At 39.5% G+C, this 21,525-nt stretch overlaps 2 protein-coding genes across 2 annotated transcripts in view; one reads left to right on the top strand and one right to left on the bottom strand.

Moving 5' to 3' along the window:
* Nucleotides 1–367: 367 nt before the first annotated feature.
* Nucleotides 368–4,945, bottom strand: psmd12 (proteasome 26S subunit, non-ATPase 12). The gene is made up of 11 exons (XM_058074294.2): nt 4,725–4,945; nt 4,374–4,433; nt 4,075–4,203; nt 3,366–3,473; nt 3,074–3,178; nt 2,826–2,975; nt 2,591–2,725; nt 2,224–2,336; nt 1,978–2,152; nt 1,237–1,314; nt 368–861 (listed from the first exon to the last, which is right to left on the bottom strand). Exons 1-11 carry the CDS (start codon nt 4,830–4,832, stop codon nt 652–654), a joined length of 1,371 nt encoding a protein of 456 aa, XP_057930277.2. The 5' UTR covers nt 4,833–4,945; the 3' UTR covers nt 368–651.
* A 2,409-nt stretch (nt 4,946–7,354) lies between these two features.
* LOC131128012 (cytoplasmic phosphatidylinositol transfer protein 1-like) overlaps nt 7,355–21,525 on the top strand; it is a 43,910-nt gene continuing 29,739 nt past the window's right edge. Inside the window, exon 1 of the mRNA XM_058070482.2 lies at nt 7,355–7,638. Coding sequence (XP_057926465.2) covers nt 7,591–7,638 — 48 coding nt within the window. The 5' untranslated portion in view covers nt 7,355–7,590. The remainder of the gene's footprint in view (nt 7,639–21,525) is intronic.

Raw genomic sequence — 21,525 nt, forward strand, 5'->3', positions numbered from 1 at the left:
GCAAAAATATACTGCCTGGTTTGGCAATATGTAAACACCATTCAATAAATCTGTTTCGTTTTTAATGCTGCAGATACACATGTTCTTACAATTAGTTTCCTTAATCTACCTGTAATCTACCACATTTTTATGAAGAATGTTGCTTGATTGCAGTTGCTGCTGCTAAGGTCAATCACTTTATCCCCACACAGGACCATGTAGGTTTGGATTTTTTTCTCCCTTGATAATGAAATGTTTCAGCCAAAAACTGCATTTCGTGTTAAGATGTGTTGTCATTGACTAATATTTACATTTATTTGATGCTCTGAAACATTTAAGTGTGACAAAAACTAATCAGGTAAGGGGCAAACACTTCACACCACGCTAGTTCAGTTAAATTACACATTCGTAACACAACTGGGACTTTATTATGTTGCAAGGTATTTCCTTTAACATGTAAATGGACACTTATAACAAATCAAAGCATTACAGAAATATGCGTTATGAGTTTGTAACAACCAAAACTAAACAGTTAGTCTTCTATGGTTTGACAGATTTCATTGGCCAATATATTGGATAATGACCAACCCAAATAATCAAAAAATCCATCAGAGGGAAAGGGGGAAAAAGACCCAAAGGGAAAAAAACATAAAAAAGACCTGCAATTATGTTTCACTGCAGGTTGTGGATCATTTCCTCCTTGGCAATGAGATGTGTGGTCTTGTTGACCAGCGACATGAGGGAGTTGAGTTTGTGTGACCAGTCGTTGAGCAGGTCATTGGGATCTTTGGGCCTCTGAAAGTTGATGATTCCGGCTAAGCGGTCCACCTTGGCATAGATGGTCTTGTTTACGACAAGGCTGGAGAGGAACTCTTCTGATTCCTGAAGAACACACACAAATGAAAGTTGGAACGGTAACGTCCAATCAAAATAAAGATAATTCATATATCACAATAATCAGATCCCAATGCAATAAATGACACCATTGTAAACGGTAGTTTGCAAGGGGCACTAGATGACATCATTGTGTAATTCGCATAATTGACCATGACAAACCAAAGAGTTGTAGGACCTTCTTTCTGTTATTATTGTCACAAACAAGGCTGTGTCATCTGTAAGTGCACACGGTAGCCCCGGCTGCTCATTGACAAGAACAATTTGTACTTCAATTGTACTTCAGTCTACAAAAGTCTCCAATAAAACACGAAAAGACACTACATTTGTCGCTAGTTGCTTTTTAATTGGCACATCACTTACGTCAATGGAGAGGTCAAGAAGCCCGGCCATCCTCTTCATTGTAATTCTGGTGTAATATTTCGCCATTATTCTGATGTTCTGCAGAAAAAAAACACATTTGTTAATATACACTAAGTACTTAGATTTAGGTGGATGTGATTGTTTTTCCCTATTCCCTTGAACAAATGGGCTTCAGAAAAGTGATATAATATTATGCAGCAATATGCCTAGGGAGAGCAATAGACTAAATGGCACAATTTCACAAAGTAATTTATGCCATGTTCAAGCACATTTCACACCCAAAGTTCAGGGTGTTAGCCCACTGTGTCATACTAAAGGATGGACTTGGGTACTCATGTTGCTACAGTATTTATTTGAATGATTATACTTACAGAAATTTCCGTTGTAAAAGCCACTACTTTTACATGGTTAGCGCTCATACACACATAGTAGTTGGTTAATTTTCTGCATTATGCGTTGGTAGTGTATTCTCTGTTTTAGCCACCTATTGCATTTTGTGTAGTTTTATATTTTTCGTTTGTAAAAAAGTTTATCGTGAGCCAGGCATACACTAGCTTAAATGTTTGTATGAAATAGGAAATTTGACTACTGCCGTAGTGTTTTTTTTTCCGAGGCTTGTTACAAACAGAAAACACACAATGAAGCAACAAAGTTATTGAAACACTACATTTATAATAAGTCACTCCTAAACATGTCTTGCATGACCGTATGTGTAAGATGCATTCTTAGTCTTGGACTTACATGCTCCACCACTCTGTTCTTCAGATCCTTCCACCGCTTCTCCCCCTCCTCAGAATACGAAAAGACGTCAGTAGCAGGACTGCCCGGTGAGCCCTCCCTCAGCTCCTTCCCATAATCCTTCACTAAGGAAGCCCAGCGCATAAGCTCCATGGTGGTGAATTGCTTCAGAAGGTCCCTAGAGATAGATGACAATCACATGGTTCACTGATTTTGTACTACTGAGGACATACAACTGATATCACATACTTGTATTTGGCAATCTCTTCCAATTTCTTATCTGCACTGATCCTGTGAACTAGGTCTGACTGCTCATTGTCATAAGGAGAGAGAATCACATACAGTACAACGCTCTTCAGGGCCTGAAACACACAAACATTGATTTCCATGAACAACAAAGATACATTTGGAGTTTTTAATATTTCCTTCAGCATTTGTTTTTGAACCGTTTGCAAAATACTATGTTATAGTGGTTGCAGATTGAACTTTTTAATAGCTAGTAAATTAACATATAAATGTATAAGTTGGAAAAACAACTTTCATTAGCCTATTTATTATCCCATCCCGAAATTCCCACATGGGTCAGGCTCTAAAATTTAGTGTAGCACTAATGTACCTGCTGCCACTTGCTGTTGTCCTCCAAAATGCATGGGGTGTCATAAATGGCCCGATAGTGTTTGCATATGGACAGATATGAGCCCTCATGCTGGTCCACCTGAATCATCAGGTTGTAGTACTTCAGCTTGGATTCCTTAATTGTAAAGGGAGAAAATAATGTTCAGTTAAAGTAAATTATCAATTCAGATAAGCTTCAAACAAACAAATCCCTATATGCATCAGACATGCGTTACCTCAGTGCCTTCCTCTTGGAAAAATTTGGTGTTTATCTTCTTGCTAATGATCTGTGTGCGAATGTAATCCTTGACTGCAATGCAAAGCCTCATCTGCTCCAAGATGAACTCTACCTTCTCCGTTTTCTCCATGGAGCCATACGTCTCCACCTAATGTTAAAAAACAAGTCGGACCAGGCCATGGAATTGTTGATTATTTTGCTATTGGGAGTACACCAAGAGAGTCTAATCCATTATTAGTCTCTTACCTGCAGTTCCTGAAGAATGGAAGCTGCCTCTTTTACATCACCACTTTGTTCCTTGATATTAGCCAATGTCTTTGTTAACCTGGCACGCTCAATCTCTACATAAATCTGTGAAAAAGACCATTTATTGAACAACATTTTAATAATAAAAAGGCTAAACAAGAAATCAAAATGGCTACAAAAATGTGTCTCCAAATGCATAAATTATAAAAGTTTGGAGACTTTCAAGCATCTGATATCTGCTGTAGTGTGACAACACATTACAGTAAGTGACATAAAGAAAATCAAAACAAACCTTTCCCGCAGTTACAGTGCGAAGAGTGTCAATGAGCCGCAGCTTGATGGTTAAATCAGTCACAGAATCAACATACTTGTAAGATTCTTGCACCATTTTTGCCACAGCCTGTGAGACACAGTAAAACACAGCGTGGCTTAATTAATTAAAGCTGAACAAAAATGTGAGCACTTACTGCAATACCCCAACTAATGACACTGTATACACATCACAACGTGTAAAGAGACGACTGAATATGGTACATTAAATGTGCAAAGAAATAGGAAAAACAACTAACCGGCAGAGCTTTGCTGGGGTTACCTGCATTTTACCACCCTGACCCCTACAGCTAAATAGACATTGGTACCTCATTTCAGTCCAGAATTAACAGTTTCCGTTGAATTATGTAAATCAATAGTTACTTATAATTTAATGTCACTGAAATGAGGCATAGTTACTGCCAAGTCAACTGTTTTGACAGTGTTGCGCTGGACTTTAGTTTTTCACCTATACAGATGACGGTGAGCATCTAGCTAATATGCTCATTAGGGTACATATAGACAAACAACCTTTGACATTCACACCCATACCTACGAGCAATTTAGAGTTGCCAATAAATCTAACATGCATGTTTTTGGAATGTGGGACAAAACCCACCCACGCACAGGGAGAACATGCAAACTCCACACAGAGATGCATGGGGGGTCTAAAAGACAAAAAGACATGTGACCTGTTTCAGCTGACTCCTCCTTTTGGAAAGAAGCATGATATTTTCGTTCAGAGCATCCCAGTCTTTTGCGTCATAGCACATCTGTACCACAGCCACAAGGATTCTGGATGTAGACACCATGTCTGATGCCTTAGAAGGGGATGAGGCAAGACAGGAAATATACATTGGAAAGTCATAAGTTAAAATCAACACCAATAGGGACCCACTAAAAAAAACTAAATGCTGATAACAGAATTACCTACAAGTGCTGCCCAGGAAAATTTGAAAAAATTAAAGACTTTAAAAACAGCATCACTTACCGTTCTGGTTTGCTTCTCTAATGACAACAAGCTTTCAACTGCCTCTTGCAATTTGCCATCCTGGTAAAGAAGAATACAGTGTTGTATTGTTCAGGGTGATGCCGATGACTACATGAACGGCAAAGCATTTTAGCATGCTAACAGGTTTACCTACAAAGTAGCTAAGGCACAATAACAGTGACATACCAACGCTATATAAAAGTCGAAAATGTATAAACTGTACCTGTCTAAACTTATTTTCACTGATATTTAAGCAGTTTTCCTGTGGTGTATAACATTATCTTAAATGCTAGCAAACAAGTAAGTGACAGCATGACTCAGCCGCCACGGGCCTCCTTCTCAGACGCTTACTTTAGCCATTTTCTCGCATTCCGGGAGACGCTGGTCTACAGTCGAGCTGTAGTCGACCTCCATCTTGACAATCCTTCCATCCGACCGCTCAGAACGCTCTTCAGACATGTTTGTGGCGTACGAGTAACAACAATGTTCAGAGCTATCAACCTCAGGCTAGCAATATTTTGCCAATGAAGGAAACGGGCGCAGCGACCAATCAGATGCGAGGGTCGTAAAGGTATCCGATGCGCCTGAAGGACCCGTATAGGACCACGCGAAAAGAATACTGTTGGTTCTGTTAGCGCGCCTGATGTAACATACTGTATACAGCCCGATGAATCAACTTGTTATGAATTTTGTCAGGATTTAGTCAAAAATACATAGTTACTCATACTAATCACTACGTTTGTCCTTTTACACTGACACAGTTTTGGCAGTTTTTATGATTATTGTACAATATATGACTAAATGCCATACATTTGATTTTATGAATTAAATTAATATTACTATTTGTAGAATTATAATCGACTCTTGGTTATGAAACGCGCTGATTATTAAACACTACACTATACTACAACTCTATGAATTAATAGGCCTGTCCAGCATGACTGGAGTAAGCTTGCAATGTCTACTGTTAACCAGTAGATGGCCTTTTCATTTCGCCCTCAGAAGGGCTGCACCGGTCTTAATTAAAAAGTTGTATGGATCAGCAGAAAAACAAAGAATTGAGCTACAGGCATTTTAATTCCCAACATAAACATCAAAGGGTTAAAAATAGTGAACACAAATTGCATTATTAGGAGCCATAGGAAAATGGAGTAAGGGCTACTTAAGGTCTACTACTTGAGTGACATCACAAATATCTGACCTTTGACAAAGTGGGGAATATTTTATAATTTTCAAATGTATTTTGTATATGCATACACCATACAATCTATTAATACTATTTACAGTTTAATATTATTCACTTATATAATCCTATCCCCCCATCTGTTTCATATCAATTGCAATACATTTCTTCACTTCCTGTATTCCGAATGTACTCTTTGACCGTTTCAGTACATACCAGAAAACATAAATATTAAAATCAGACGTTTTTTATTATAATTATTTCACATGCTGTTCTGTTTCTCTGAAGGGGAAAAGGTTGGTGTGTCTACTCTTTTTTTCACAGTTGACAAACTGTCAATTTTCTTGGCACAGCACAGCAGTTGTGATGACATCAGTCTGTAATCTGCTTTTTAATCACACACAGGCCTTACTCAAATTGTTGGGTTACGCACAGGTCTTTACTAACCTATGCCCTCAAGCTTAAGATAATATGAACACAAAATAAAAATAAATATTGCCAGATAAGCCTGGATAAAAACATTTGACTACTGCCTCTGTAATTGTTTTTCTGTTTTGTCTGCTATATAACTGTATGGGTACAGTCCATCGGAATGTGCTTCCGTTTTTTACTTAAACACATGGAACTATGAAAAGCACATACATTTACTGTAAGCATGAGGAATCTTTGCACCTCGACGACTCACAATAAATCAATTTGGCATTTTTGGTTTCCTATGTCAATAAAGCGCTATTATTGTAAACACCTCTAATGGAACATAATATCACAAAAATGGGTACATCACTTATTACAATATTATTACTTATTACAATATACTGTATCTTGGGAGTTTGCTGAAAGAACACTTAAATCAGGAGCTTGCTTTCTGTACGATTTTTTTGGACCTGTTTTGTGCTCTTGATAAGTACTTGCACAACAATACAAGTGATTTGGTTCCAAGAGAAAAATGTAGGAAACTGCACAGTGTTTCAGTGACCATGACGTCAGCACATTTACATCAGCTGACAAAATGCAAAAGTATGTAGATGACTGCACACTTCTGCATACATTCTTGTTCCATTTTGGAGTGGCTTAGGCTTCAACAAGACCTTAGTGATGGACGTCGAGTAACGTATGTTTAACATACTGTAGTCATATTTAACCTAAAGTGTTTTCACTCAAGCCGTGTTTAATAAATTTAGCATTTGTGACATATTTGTAATAGACACATTTGTATCTGTCAAGAAAAAAGTTGAAAATTAAAAAGATAAAGACTACATAGGAATAGGCGTAGTTTAAAAGTCAGCGTTTAAGCATTTCTAGCAACGGTCTGTCTCGTCAAGTACTAGTGGCATTGAACAACCGGTCCAAATTTCAAAATAATTATACACGAAAACGCGCAGTCTTGTATTTCATTGTATTACATTCTATATCCTTGTGATGCAGATGTGATGAAAGGGTGGTTTATTATTAAAATGCATATTATAGTTTTGTTTACATTCCCTTGTTTATCAGCAGCCAACAAAGAACAATTACCTATAGATGAGCTTCCAAAAGAAAAACATGTTTCATTGTGTCTTTATGCCAAAAAAACTTTATTTAATCCTTAAACCACGGGTGGAGGGGTCTCTAAATGTCAGCATGGGATCCAAGTGGGCAATTATAGTGATTTAGCACTGTGATCGGAGGGGGCACATTCGCTAGTGGCAGTGCAACCGCAGTGAACTAAACTCTTATTTTGGAGTGCTAATCATACCTACTTCCGAATGTACTTGCGTCTAGCATGTTAACTCCTGACTCTGGAGCGTCATAAGTGGGGACAAATCCCGAACCCTGCTTGTTTGCTTCTGTTACGTCCCGCTGCCGGATTTCCCCCGCTGGTTCGGATGAGCGAACTTAGCGAGTCAGACCTTACTTGGAAACCGTCCTCCCACATGCGCTGACACGAAGCGGAGGAGTTTTATTTTTTTAAATATATTTTTTTGAACGCACATCCCGGTGCGGACGGAGCGTGTGAGGGCTGAGATACATTTATCAGCACACAACAGAGAGAAGATGTTGCTGAAAGAGTACAGGATATGTATGCCTCTCACTGTGGAGGAGGTGAGTTTCTGATCATTTTGTCATTATTAAATTTCGTAGCTAACTTAAGGTAGTATATGTATGTGTGTGTTCCCGCTACAGACGTGTCTCTCTCATGAACTTCCTGCAATATGACTTACTATGTATCTGCACACGCTTCACACAGCATCACTACAATGCTTTTAATCAGTGTCACATCTGCAATAATCGGCCATGCAAGCTCCACGCATACACACACCATGTGCAGCTTCACAGTGAGTGACAGACGCCCCTTATTGAGTGTGTGTGTGTGTTCACATTATTTTTTTTTATCAGGTCTCACGACTCAAGGCTAAAATTAGAAGCTCTGGACAATTGCTCTTCTGTCCTGGCATGCACACTACACATATATGACAACACCTTTTTAATCCCCATCAATTGCCACCATGTGGTTTCTGCTTATTGTTCCACACCTTTGTGTCATTGTGAGGCGTGGGTGCTCTTGCCCTGTTTGTGGACACCATCTGGAGCAAGCAGAACCTTGACAGGCAGGGATTGGGGGCAGGGGTACTGATGTTTCCTACAATAAGGTGTAGTAGATGAAGCGTGTGTTTTCTCTAATGGAACTGACAAGTCTAAGGCTGACTGAGACGCTTGTGTGAACACAGTGACCGGAGGTCACGGCCAGCATGGCCTTCTCTACTATGACTATACTATTACACTATAACTTCAATTCTACTACAGTGGAACCTTGTTGGCCATCCTTAATCTGTCCCAAAATAAATGTTTCCCATTAGAACAATATAAATCCAAATAATCTGATCCAGAAAGCCAAAAATGTTAATGCAAAAGTAGTTTATATAGTTTTACAATTATAGTTTAACACTTAGAAATGAATATGAAAGGGATAAATGAACATTGAATGTTAATTTTATCTCCATGGAAGACGTTATTTTTGACGACTGTACCCAAAGGTGTGGCAGCCGTTCTGACATAACAAGTAACAAGTTTTTTTTTTTCAATAGTGTCTCTCACCACAATACTGTAATGCAAAAATTGAGCCAAAGAAAGTTGCAAGGGCCAGCATTTTAATAAAGAACATTGTTGAATTCAAGAAACACATTGTGTCTTGGGGAACAGTAGTCTTCAGTGGTGGTAAAAGTAACTTTAAATGTTCATTTAGACCTTCCATTCGTAATTCATTTAACTTAAAGAGGCCCCATCATGCTCATTTTTGGCGCTTTGTATTGAGTGATGGGCTCCTGTAGAGCAGCTACATATGATAACCCGCACAGAAAGCTATCTAGATATTCCCGATTCTGCACCTCTTTCTGCTGTGTTTCCATGGACTTCCTGCTTCCGACCCAAATGATGTGTTTAATTTACTCCACCCCTGGCACTACTCTAGGTACGCCCACTTCACTGTGATTGGTCACATTCCGAAATGCTCCAGAGGACTTCCGGATATGTAGCTCTGTGTTTACTGAATGCTGGCAAACTGCAGCCCATAAAAGGAAGTCTGGATTGCATTGATGTTAGAAGTAAAACCGAGCATGCAGAGCCATCCAAAAACTCTTTCAGGGCTCACTTCCAAATGCACAAACCTCATTATCTGAAGAGTGGAAAAGCATAATACATCCTCTTTAGTTTCCTGCCTGTCCGAACCTGGAGGAAGCTTTAGTTTGAGATGCACAGAGGGAAAACAAAGTGAGAGAGACTGACTGACTTCACACTAAGGGTAATGTGGTAGTGGATATACGTATAGACAAGGGAGGAGTTGTGCTAATACTGGAAGTGAAAGGAAATGGTTCTTTGAACTACCCCAGTGTATTTTCATACTTCATTGTTGTCTTACGGAAAGAGGTTTCTGTCAGCTGTGTGACACTGTTGCGTCATTGCACGTCATCACAACTGCAGATGTTGGACAGGCTTGCTTTTGCTGTATTTGTATATCTAAGTTGCGTATGTTGGAAATACCACAGAAACAATTTAGCTGTGCCAGACGGGATGAGTCAACCTGTCTGGCCGTCTGCATTCCTTATAAGACACACCAAGGCAATGCATAGGACCTATTCATATAATATTTATGTTTATTTATACAGTATATTATGATCATACAACAATAAATGCTGTTAGGGATGTTTTATGCTGCCGATTCCAATACCTGAGTGAAATCCCCCGATACCAATCATCATCAATGATTCATCATCAATCACATGGATTCATTATACATTTTTCAATTTATTTATGATGAGTGCCTATTGGCCAGGGGTGCCGTATATAGGGGAAAAGTCAGGACAACTCCAAAGTCCCCTAACTGCCAGGGGGCCCCCAAAATAAGTAGCTACTAATTTAATTCATAATCGTAATGAAAGGCTGCACGGTGGTGAAGTGGTCAGCGTGCAGGCCATATAGCTAGGAGACCTGAGTTTGATTCCACCCTTTGGCATCTCTGTGTGGCGCATGTTCTCCCTGTGTGTGTGGGTTTTCACCGGGTACTCCAGTTTCCATTTTTTTTTGCATGTTAGGTTAATTGGTGACTCCAAATTGTCCATAGGTATGAATGTGAGTGTGAATGGTTGTTTGTCTATATGTGCCCTGTGATTGGCTGGCGACCAGTCCAGGGTGTACCCCGCCTCTCGCCCGAAGACAGCTGGGATAGGCTCCAGCGTGAGGACCCTCGTGAAAATTAATGAATTAATTAATAATAATTAATTAATAATATCTCAATTGCCCAACAATTTGATTTCTGCCTTGAGGAATCGTAACAATCTGCCGTCACCCACGGAGAAGAAGTGGCTGTTTAGTTGAAGGTGCGGGAAGATTAAAGATGGGATAGAAAAGAAGGTGACAAAAAAGAAGGAAAACAACATTTAAAACAAAACAGACAGAAAATGTGGAAAGTGTGGGAGCATTTCAGGCTAAACAGCAAGTTTAACACTGTGACGGTATCTGTTGTAATACAACACACAACACAATATTAGTAGTTTATTTGGTCTGAAAGCAGGCATTGTTTTGAGACCAGTCATATTTGTACTTTTCTTAAAATGAATGTTAAAATCTCATCCCGTCTCTTTCTTGTAGACCCAATCTCTCGTGAGTTGGATGTCTCGTGACACTCCTACTGTGAGCTAATCATACCCAATTCCTTAAGGAACTTTGCTCAGTCTAGTGAAGAAAATCCGGCAACTGCTGCCACACCCAACTGTTCCTGGAAAGAATGAAGAGGTGATGCATCATGGAGCCTATTGTAGATGGATGTTACTTGTCAGTCCGTCTACCACTGTGTTTATCTCTGCTGCAGAGGATTTGACATTCACCTCTGTGTCTTAAGCTGACATGCTCCTTTGCAAGCTCACCCAAAAAATGCTAGCGTCATGCAAACCTGACTTCCCTTAGTCAGCATTTGCTTCCAGCAGCACTAACCATGGACCTACAAAAACCCTGTAATATGTATGCCAGTTCAATGCAGTTGTTGATACAGACTTTTAGGGCATGTTGGATTTTTTTAATGTATTTCCCAAAAAGCTACAGACATGATTTCACTGATTTTAAGTAAAAATTAACCTATATGTTCAATGGAAGGTCATTTTGCAAATGAAGCTTGCTTAGAGGATATTTGGCAGGCTGGGGTGGGGAGATGAACTTCTGGGTGAATGATTCTTAAAAGGAGAAGAGGCTGGGCTGGGTGACTGAGTGCTCAGATGGATGGATGCAAGGACAACCAGCTGCTGGCTCAGACCAGGTTTGGCCATGCCAGGACTGATTAGATAAAATGAATGCTTTCGAATATTTGCAAAAAAAAAATCACATATAGTTATAATATAATATATAATATATGGGCAGGGCTTGTGTTGTTGACCTGAAAACACACACGGAAAAGCATTTGTCTTCAGGCAGCTGGCACATCAACGTGCAATCAACACCTGATCCTGACGGTGGCACTGTAACAAGATTACAAGTGCCATTTTTGCCTGTGAGGTATTATCTGTCACATTCATTCATAGATGCACTCATATTCGCACATTGTGTCAACCCTCAAGCATGACTTGACCATTTGAACCATTCCATGCAACACTCACACAGCGTCTTCAGTGGCTTAACGCAATCCTAAATGGATGAAACTAAGACTTGAGATTAGATTTCACATTCTCCACAGGCATATTTTAGGGCTATTCTTTATCAGCCATGTGTCAGCCGTGGCTTTTTTCCCCATGGAAAAGAATAATAATAATGTGTGTCTGTTTTTAACTAACAAACAAAAACACGTGATGACAAGACTCTTAATTCATAACGACAGACGTTTAATTTCATGTATCCAGAAGGGGAACAAATATGACAACAAATGAGCAAGGATAGTGAAGCTTTTTTTTCTGACAAATTAAACTGCTTTGCTTTTGGGCAAAGAGATTGTCTCTGGGGCTATGTGGGGTATGTATGAATATAAAACCAGTAGTGTCATTTAAAGTTGTGTTTTAAAGTGGCGAATTACAGCTTTAGTTCAGAGTCAAAAGGCTCATCACTTAGTCAGACAGCTTGCTGACTTCTATGGAAGAACATCCATCCATCCATCCATCCATTTTCCACCGCTTATCCTCACAAGGGTCATGGGCGGGCTGGAGCCAATCCCAGCTGTCTTTGGTCGCCAGCCAATCACGGGGCACATACAGACAAACAACCATTCACACTCACATTCATACCTTGGAGTTGCCAATTAACCCAGCATGGTTTTGGAATGTGGGAAGAAACCAGAGTACCCAGAGAAAACCCACCGATGGGGGATATGCAAGAACATATTGGCAAAAATATACATGTAGTGTACAATAACCGCCTCTAACAGAAAACACTGTTTCTATCCCTTGGCAACTAAGCATCCATTCTTCTTGGAAGACTTTCTTTAAGAGTGTGGAGTGTGCGCATTGGATTTCATACAACACTGAAAATGTATTAAATATTGAAAATGAGAGCAGAAAAGGTTAATCTCTTGTTAATTCAACCTGAAGTGTTGTCTGCACTTATTTAAATAAAATGTGAATGTATTTGCCATTTATTGTTTACTTGTTTGTTTCTATCCATAATTAATTTAGACCCGATTCCCTTACAAAAACGGGAATCTAGGAAACTTCACTGCCCCCTGTCCAGTATCCAGGTATTTATTACAAATTGTCCATAGGTATGAATGTGAGTGTGAATGGTTGTTTGTCTATATGTGCCCTGTGATTGGCTGGCAACCAGTCCAAGGTGTACCCCGCCTCTTGCCCAAAGTCAGCTGGGCTACCAGCATACCTGCGACCTTAGTGAGGATAAGCGGCATAAAAAAGGATGGATGGATTAATCGTTTTGCAAAGTATTGCTCTAAATGAATCATCTCCCTTGAATCATATCGGCAACCATGAGTCATAATACTATGTTACACCCTTAGTAACTGCTGACTCACCATGTATGTTCTAGTTCATCTGAAACATGTATGATAAGACTCTTACAAATATACCAAGTAGATCTGTGTGATTAATGCCCTGGGACAAACTCCTGATGGAACAGAAAAGTTGGAAGCATAAAATTGTCCAAAGTGTTTTGGTAAGAGACGTAATTAATATTCAGGTTAATTACGGGAACTAGTAGGAGTGAAATGATTTCTCAAGTAATTTGAGTACCTTGATTAAAAAAAAAAAGATAACAGACAATTTTTTTGCTTCGAAGAATTGTAACACGGCTACGTCATCAACATACTTCACCCAGACAGAAGAAGAAGCGGTTGTTTACTGAAGTAACGGGAATATTAAAGAGGTCAGGGAAAACAACAAGGAGACGAAAGAAAAGGAAAACAACAACAACAACCAACAGACAGTAAATGTGAACAGTGTGGGAGCATAAACAACAGTGTTATAATGCGGCAGTAACATACCTCAATTGCGCACCTGTGATCTCAGAAGACACCCAGAGTAGAGTGGAAAACTGGAGCCAAGGTAGATTTAACATAGAGCAAATCAATGAGATAAACGTTCATGTACCTTACTAACATAATATTAGTCGTGTGGAGGTCTGGCTTCCTCTTAAGTATGACTGTTGAATGTGTAATTGGTTAATTACCGTATTTTCTGGACTATAAGTCGCACAAGGCCAAAAATGCAAAATTAGGTCGAAAAAAACATACATAAGTCGCACTGGAGTATAAGTCGCATTTTTGGCAGGTAATTTATTTTACAAACTACTTGTCCAAAACAGACATTACGTCATCTTGGAAGGCAAGTTCTAACAATAAAAGAATAGAGACCAGGCTGAATAAGTGTAAGATATGCTAACACAATGCTTATTCAGCTACACAAAAAAGAAACATCAACAGAAAAGGTGTCCAGTGTTTAGGTAACATGAACAGTTTGTTAATTTATAAGTCGCTCTGGAGTATAAGTCGCAGGAACAGCCAACCTATGAAAAAAAGTGCGACTGATAATCCGGAAAATACAGTACAACGGTGACATGACTTCATATAGGGTTTGTTTCTATGTAAAATATGAATTGAAAAAAATTAACTATAAATTAGCTAAAAATGAAACAAATTGTCATTTTGAATTTTCAGTAAATGCTAGATTACTATTGCTATTATATAGCTGCAGCCCTGTGACTGGTGCAATCAGTTTACTAACTGCCTTTCATGACATCAATAAGAATGCACGATTATGAGCAAACTTTTTTTCCAATATTAACACTAGTTCTGCTCCGTACCTCTATGGTCAAACTCCTCACATCCACTCCAGGGTTTGTTTAGAAAATCGGGTGTGTTTGTTTCCTTGGTGTCATGGTGAGGTGCAAGGCCTTTTTGCCATCTGGTATACAAGACAATGCTGTGATTCAATCAACATCCCATTTACTGCCATTTACTCCTCTAGAGGAAACCATCACGGGTTGTGATGGCCCATTATCCACCCGTTCTCATTTCCTCCGTGTGCACAAGCTTATGTGTTGGTGTTCCTACGTGCACTGCAGTTGTTTCATAACATGAGCACTTCATGAGAGCTTTACACATCTTCTGTGCACGCTGCAGGTGTACTTAGCTAAAAGGCACGTTCTGTGTGTCACCCCTTTTATACACCTGCACTTTTCAGTGGAAGTGCGCTCTTCTGTCACTTCGCAGTCATATGCATGTTTACACACCCAAATCTGCAAAGCAGTATTCACCCCTCCAATGGTAGAATAGGGGAATGTTTTTTTTTTCATTGCGGTCCAAATCGTTTTGAATGGCACACTGGTTTTTAATGACGAGCAGTGTGTCCTTTCCATTGCCATGGTTACACGAGAACCCCTACTTTTTGGTTTAGTGGTATGAAATATTTGTAGAACAGCATGACAGCAAACTATTAGTTTGTGTAAGAACCAGCATCCATGCTAACATTACTGTTCAGATGGTGGTTAGGGATGGGCATTTTACCATATTTGCTTGATTGACTGTTTGCTTGATTTTTAATATGGAACTTTTTAATATGGATCCATGGGGGTTTAAGGGAGTATGTGCCAACCAGTCTACATGTGTTTTTTGGACTTGAAGAAGGCATTCGACTGTGTTTCTCTGGGAATTTTGTGGGGAGTACTCTGGGAATATGGGGTACCTGGCCACCCAATTCAGGCCGTTTGTTCTCTGTATGACCGATGTCAGACTTTGTCGGCAATAAATCTGACTTTTTTCCAGTGAGGGTTGGACTCCGCCAAGACTGCCCCTTGTCACAGATTCTGTTCATTTCTTTTATAAATGGCATTTGTAGGCACAGTCAGGATGTTGAGGGGTTCTTTCTGGTTTGGTGGCCACAGGATTGGGTCTGTGCTATTTGTGTTTATGTGGTCCTGTCTGCTGCATCGGGCTGTGACCTTCAACTCTCACTGGATCGGTTCGCAGTGAAGTGGATGGGATGAGATTCAGCACAAGTCCACGGTTTGTGGCCGGAAAACAGTGGAGTGCCATGTTCAGGTCATTTAAGTGCCGCGGCATCTTGTTCATGAGTGGGAGACGGCTGGAACGTGAGATCGACAGGCAGATTGGTGTGGCATATGCAGTGATGTGTTGTGGTGAAGAGGAAGCTGAGCCAAAATGCTAAATCCTACCCTCAAGGTCAAAGGACAAGCTCAAGCAGGTTGGGTTCCCCCTTAGAGATAAGGTGAGAAGCACTGTCATCAGCACTGTCATCAGCATCAGAGATGACATCTGTTCAGGATGCCTCCCGGATGCCTCCTTCGGGAGGTGGTCAGGGCACATCCAACCGATAGGAAGCCTTGGGGATCACCGGGGACATGTTGGCGAGACTATGTCTCAACTGATCTGGGAATGCCTCAGGATCACCAGGAGAAGCTGGATGAAGTAGCCGGGGGGAGGGAAGTCTGGGCTGCACTGCTTAAGCTGCTGCCGCCGCGATAAGCAACAGAAGATGGATGGATGTATTTTTCATGGGATTGAACAACCAACTGATTTGAACTCGTATTTTAATGCCAGATTAATGCTGTCAAAGGGGTTGAATCGATAGCAATTGGACTGTTCGGGTTGCCTTTGATGACATTTTGCCTCTTATCCGTGCAAGCTTTATCGGTGGGTGGGACACCGGTGGGACTCTTCTAAAAAAAAAACAACCTGAAGAGCCCAGTTGCGATCATCTCAATACCCCAAGAATACAGTGACCTGGATGACTGAGCATATTCACAGGAATACGTCTAAAGGAGTGCCTTGGCGGAGGCATGCATTTAAATTTTCATTACATTTGGAAACTGGCCTATTTATATCAAGTGTGTCACACTGACGTGCACAAGGCTTGAAGAGCTGATGAGGGGCTTTAATGGTGTTTTCTGAAACAGCCTGTTAGCGGTACTTGACATTACAGTTGTTCATTTGTTGCACTTGACAAAAGTATCGACAAGTGCCTTCATCTGTTTTTCTTTGTTGTGCATCAAGTGATGAATGCATGGAAATAGTTTAAGAAGCACTTACCTGGTTGGTTGTGAAAGTCCCAAAGTCCTGTACACTATATTCACTGCTTACTATTTACTGTTAGTTTGTAGTCAAGTGGTACAAAAATACTAATATTAAAGGATGTTGAATAACCCTGCCAGACACTCAGTCATCTGAGATAGGTCCAATAACGCATTGATGGGCATCTTTTCTCTACAAATGTGTTTGTCTCAACTGAGGTTATATCTTGTCCCAAGTGTTACCTTTTAAATTTGCATTTATTAATCTCTTAGTTCATGACCTTTTTGGTTATCATGCTCCTACTGCCTCATTATATTTCATCTGAAGCAGGGGTTGGACGCAGCTTCCTTATTACACACTGTGACGTGATGCAATGGTTGACCACCAAAGTTTCCATCTTCCTCTGCGTTGTCGGCTGCTCTCTTTGCTTCTAAAAATTGTTATGTCACTACACTCTTCCTTCCAGTTTGTTATTTGCCTTTGGTGTCTTCAGTTTTTCGAATACACTGTTTACACTGTTTACTGAATACACAAGTTTTTCCCTGCTGCTACAAAGTACACAATCTTTGTAACCCATCTTATGTTGCATGACTTCTCTCAATAAATTCCAGAGTTTTAGCTCAGTTTCTCTCTCCAGCTTATTGTCGCCAATCTCCTTAGACACTACTTCTCAAATGATGATACTGGCGAATTGCCATACCTCACGGCCACTGGCAATCGCAGAGGAAATAAGTAGGAAATAAGTATAATAAGTAGGGCTGTCAAATGACTACAATTTGTAATCGGATTAATTACAGTTTACAGATTAATCAATCGTGATTAATCAACACTTGCAAATTCAGTGGAACCTTAGTTAGCATCATGAATTAATTCTAAAATGGACACCAACCAAATCACTTTTTCCTATAAGAGCTAATTTGTGTTAAAAAATTTACTCAAGCGCTGATGACATCATAGATGGTTGGCATTTTGTTCGCTAGCTAATAGGATGCTAACAAGGAAGGAGGTTTTCTAATGAAAAAATACAGATGGACTCACACATTTTATTAATAGCACAGCATGGCGCGTGCCATATCGTGCGCATATTGTCACAAGATCTTGTGACACCCCTACATATGACATCTACAAATTGATGTTTATGATATGACGGGGAATTAAGACCCTTTTTCAAGACCTGCTTTCCGGGGAAAAAGTTGGAAAAAAGACCTAATTAATTCCAGTTAAGCTATTTTTATATACTATTTTATATACATTAATAGATTAACCCGTTTTGAGCTGGGCAAGTGAGGATGCTTTCACTCTGGAGCCAATGTGCTGTCCTGTGGCTATACGCTTGTCGCCCACACACAGGTGTAATGCTCCATTCTAAAATGCACACACACACACGCATTATACAAGCTATAGATAGGTATATGCCGACACACTTCATTATCAACTCCCGTTTCTGTGGTAACCACCGCCATCCGTCCTCCATATTATCCGATATAGAGTGGATTATTGCACTATAGTGATTATAGTGTAAGACCCTCCCTAGGATAACTGTCAAATGATTAAGTGGTTGATGGAGTCTTACCTTCCCTCTAGCTTTTACACCAATCAGAAGTGATGCAGGCCATGTGTCTTTGACACATTCATGTAAATAGACGAGTGTTTACATTCACCCTTGCATGGTTTGACCTCTCATGATGTTTATGCATTCATTCATTAATTCTTTTTCTACCGCTTTTCCTCACGAGGGTCGCGGGGGGTGCTGGAACCTATCCCAGCTGTCTTCGGTCGAGAGGCGGTGTACACCCTGGACTGGTCGTCAGCCAATCACAGGGCACATATAGACAAACAACCATTCACACTCACATTCATACCTATGGACAATTTGGAGTCACCAATTAACCTAGCATGTTTTTGGAATGAGGAAACCGGAGTACCCGGAGAAAACCCACGCATGCACGGGTAAACATGCAAACTCCACACAGAGATGCCCGAGGGTGGGATGTGTATGCATTTGACTGAAAAAATGTATAAGTTAAAATCATTCTGAAAGAAGTATGCCTTCGTATTAGGATTTTTAATTGACCAACCAGTGGTAATAACTGTCACATTTGAATCCATCAATGTTTCCAGTGCTAAATTCCTGCATGAGACCGAATTAGTGCTGTTTTTGTTGGACGGCCTTATTATTAATCAGTGGATTGTCGGTTGATGGGTTATGCACAGCGGAATTTAGCAGAGAAATGAGCACAATGTAACAAAGCGCTGACAGGGAACATGCGCCCAGTGATATGAACTTCGACCCTTTCTGCCTCGGCCAGCATGTGTAAATAAGGTTTAAAACCACTACTCAACATTCATTTAGTTCACCTTTGACTTCAGCTACCTCCTCCATCCTGCTGAATAAATAGTCATTGCATAATAAAAGTATGCGGACAGGCACGTATTATTTGTTGCTTTTCAGTTTTTTTTTTACCATAGTACAATACAATTCATCACATCAAAACGCTTCTGTGACATCCCTTTGAGGGTACTTGTACAGTGATGCGCCACTAGTATCAGATGGAGCCGGTCTGTCTCGGCTCCCCAGTGGGCTCACACTTTTTTCAGTTAGCAGTGGGCAGCTGTGTTTCGTAAGCCTGGAAAATATACTTATTTTCAATTCCCTCTGTTCTGTCTGCACAAAAGATTTTATGTGATAGAACACCACCTTCACCTGCTGTCTTATTCTAATAACTTCGCAGGTGGATGCTGTCATTCTTAGTGTGTGCTGGCAGAATGTGTGTTTCTGTGTGCAAATCAGAGGTGGATTCTTGCTATTGTTCAGGAAATATTCTCTACCTTACTTAGGAATGGTGAGTGCAATGATTGATTGCTATTTTGTGTGTCTATCCAACCGTTTTCCATGCCGCTTATCTTCATTACGGTCACGGGTATGCTGGAGCCTATCCCAAAACCAATGTATTGTAATGGCAACTTTAAATGGCTTTACACTAATACTATCCAATATAGCATTCATAATACGAGCAAATTAGCATAAATATATAAATGAAATATATGATATATGATATATATATGATATATATGAAAATGTGAAAAAATATGAATGAAAAATAATTTCTATTCGTTTTCTACCACTTATCCTCATGAGGGTCGTGGGGGTGCTGGAGCCTATTCCAGCTGTCTTTAGGCGAGAACCGTGGTACACCCTGGACTGGTTGCCAGCCAATCACAGGGCACATATAGACAAACAACCATTCACACTCACATTCATACCTGGACAATTTGGAGTCACCAATTAACCTAGCATGTTTTTTGGAATGTGGGAGGAATAAATATATAAATATATAAATATATAAATATATAAATATATAAATATATAAATATATAAATATATAAATATATAAATATATAAATATATAAATATATAAATATATAAATATATAAATAAAAACAGACTGCTTTGGAAAACCAAGGAAACACAGCTGGAATAGGTGCAGATTCTGGAAGATTCGGAAAGCTTTCTGTGCGGGTTATCATGTGTAGCTGCTCTACAGGAGTCCACAACTCAATACAAAGGGTAATTCGGGTAAAAGCGTTGGGTAATTTTGGATTTCAAAGTCTTGTGATGTTAAACAGATGGTATTTCGGGTTTGTACCATGAAAAGATGACATCATTCAGCATTCACTCTTTATGCTTTGGTTTTGTACGTGTTTCCATAACAACAGTATATAGCGATGGGGAAAGGAAACCAAATATTTCTGATCTTGATCCTGTTTTGTTCATTTCAAAGATGGGCTTGAATCATATACGTGTGTACAAAGTAAACGGGGCAGATGTGAAATGGAGCCGCTTCTTCAACTATTCTAATTAAATAAACCTGTACCATAGGGATTCTTTGAAATTCCTCCATTCACGTCTACCTGTAATTACTTTCTTTTCCTTTCTTTTCCTGGTGAACTGATTATGTGATGTACTCAATTGTAATCTGATTTTCCTTGCACGTCAGACTTGCGAATAGCTTACATTTTACATTGATCATTTATTTTAAGAAGTATGTCTTCCACATTACATGGCACACATGCAGAAATGTTTTATCTATAACATTGTATTCTTGGTGATCTAGAGTGTTAGTTTTAGTTTTCAGCCCCATGTGGCGTCACTAAAGTAAATCATCGATCAATGCTTGCACATATACATTTTTTCTCCATGCAGTTTGCTGCTTTTTTTTAAACCAAAAATATATTGTTAGTTTGGTGGTAACAGCCATCTGATCACCTCCCACACACACTTCTTTTTTATAGACATTCCTTTGTCTGTGCCTGTGTGTGTGTATGTGTATCACTTTCATCCCACGTCTCTCCCTCTCTTGGATTCTGTACTTTGTATTTGCTGCTACTTGATACCAGAATTTCCTTCTAGATCAATAAAGGATGTACCTAACTCTAACTCTAAGCTAACCAAGTAGGCAACGTGTTATTGAATTGCACCCAAGGCACAACCCCCGCTCTGTTTTTTAGAGAAAATGTGGCTAAATTAAGAATGCTGTGGTAAAATGCCCCATGTTGGCATTGGTTTACACCATTATCTAATTTGTTTGGGGATGCAACTGTTTAATATTTTAGTAATTGAGTGTTCCACTGAAAAATCATTTGATTAAAACTAGATTACATATAATATAATATTATGTTTATGAATGTGAATTTATGAACACTCAACTTAGACCAGCTGACTAGAAATAAGACAAACACTTTTTAAAAAATACAACTTTAAATATTTCCAGTGTTCAACCTAAAATGAAGACACTTACTGTAGTGGAGGAACACATTGGGATATTTCATCCACGCACATTTCCTTGTTCCATTACACAGTATTGTAAAATGTTTTTATTTTCTTTGTCCTTTTGCAGATGAAATAAACCTCGTACGAAGTCTTGGCTAAATTGTTTTATGCCTCACAACAGCAACGCACACCCTTTGCACATTTGGCA

This window comes from Doryrhamphus excisus, linkage group LG9, assembly GCF_037039965.1.
Source record: "Doryrhamphus excisus strain RoL-2023G ecotype Guam linkage group LG9, RoL_Dexc_Guam_v1.1, whole genome shotgun sequence".
NCBI classification, from domain to species: domain Eukaryota; kingdom Metazoa; phylum Chordata; class Actinopteri; order Syngnathiformes; family Syngnathidae; genus Doryrhamphus; species Doryrhamphus excisus.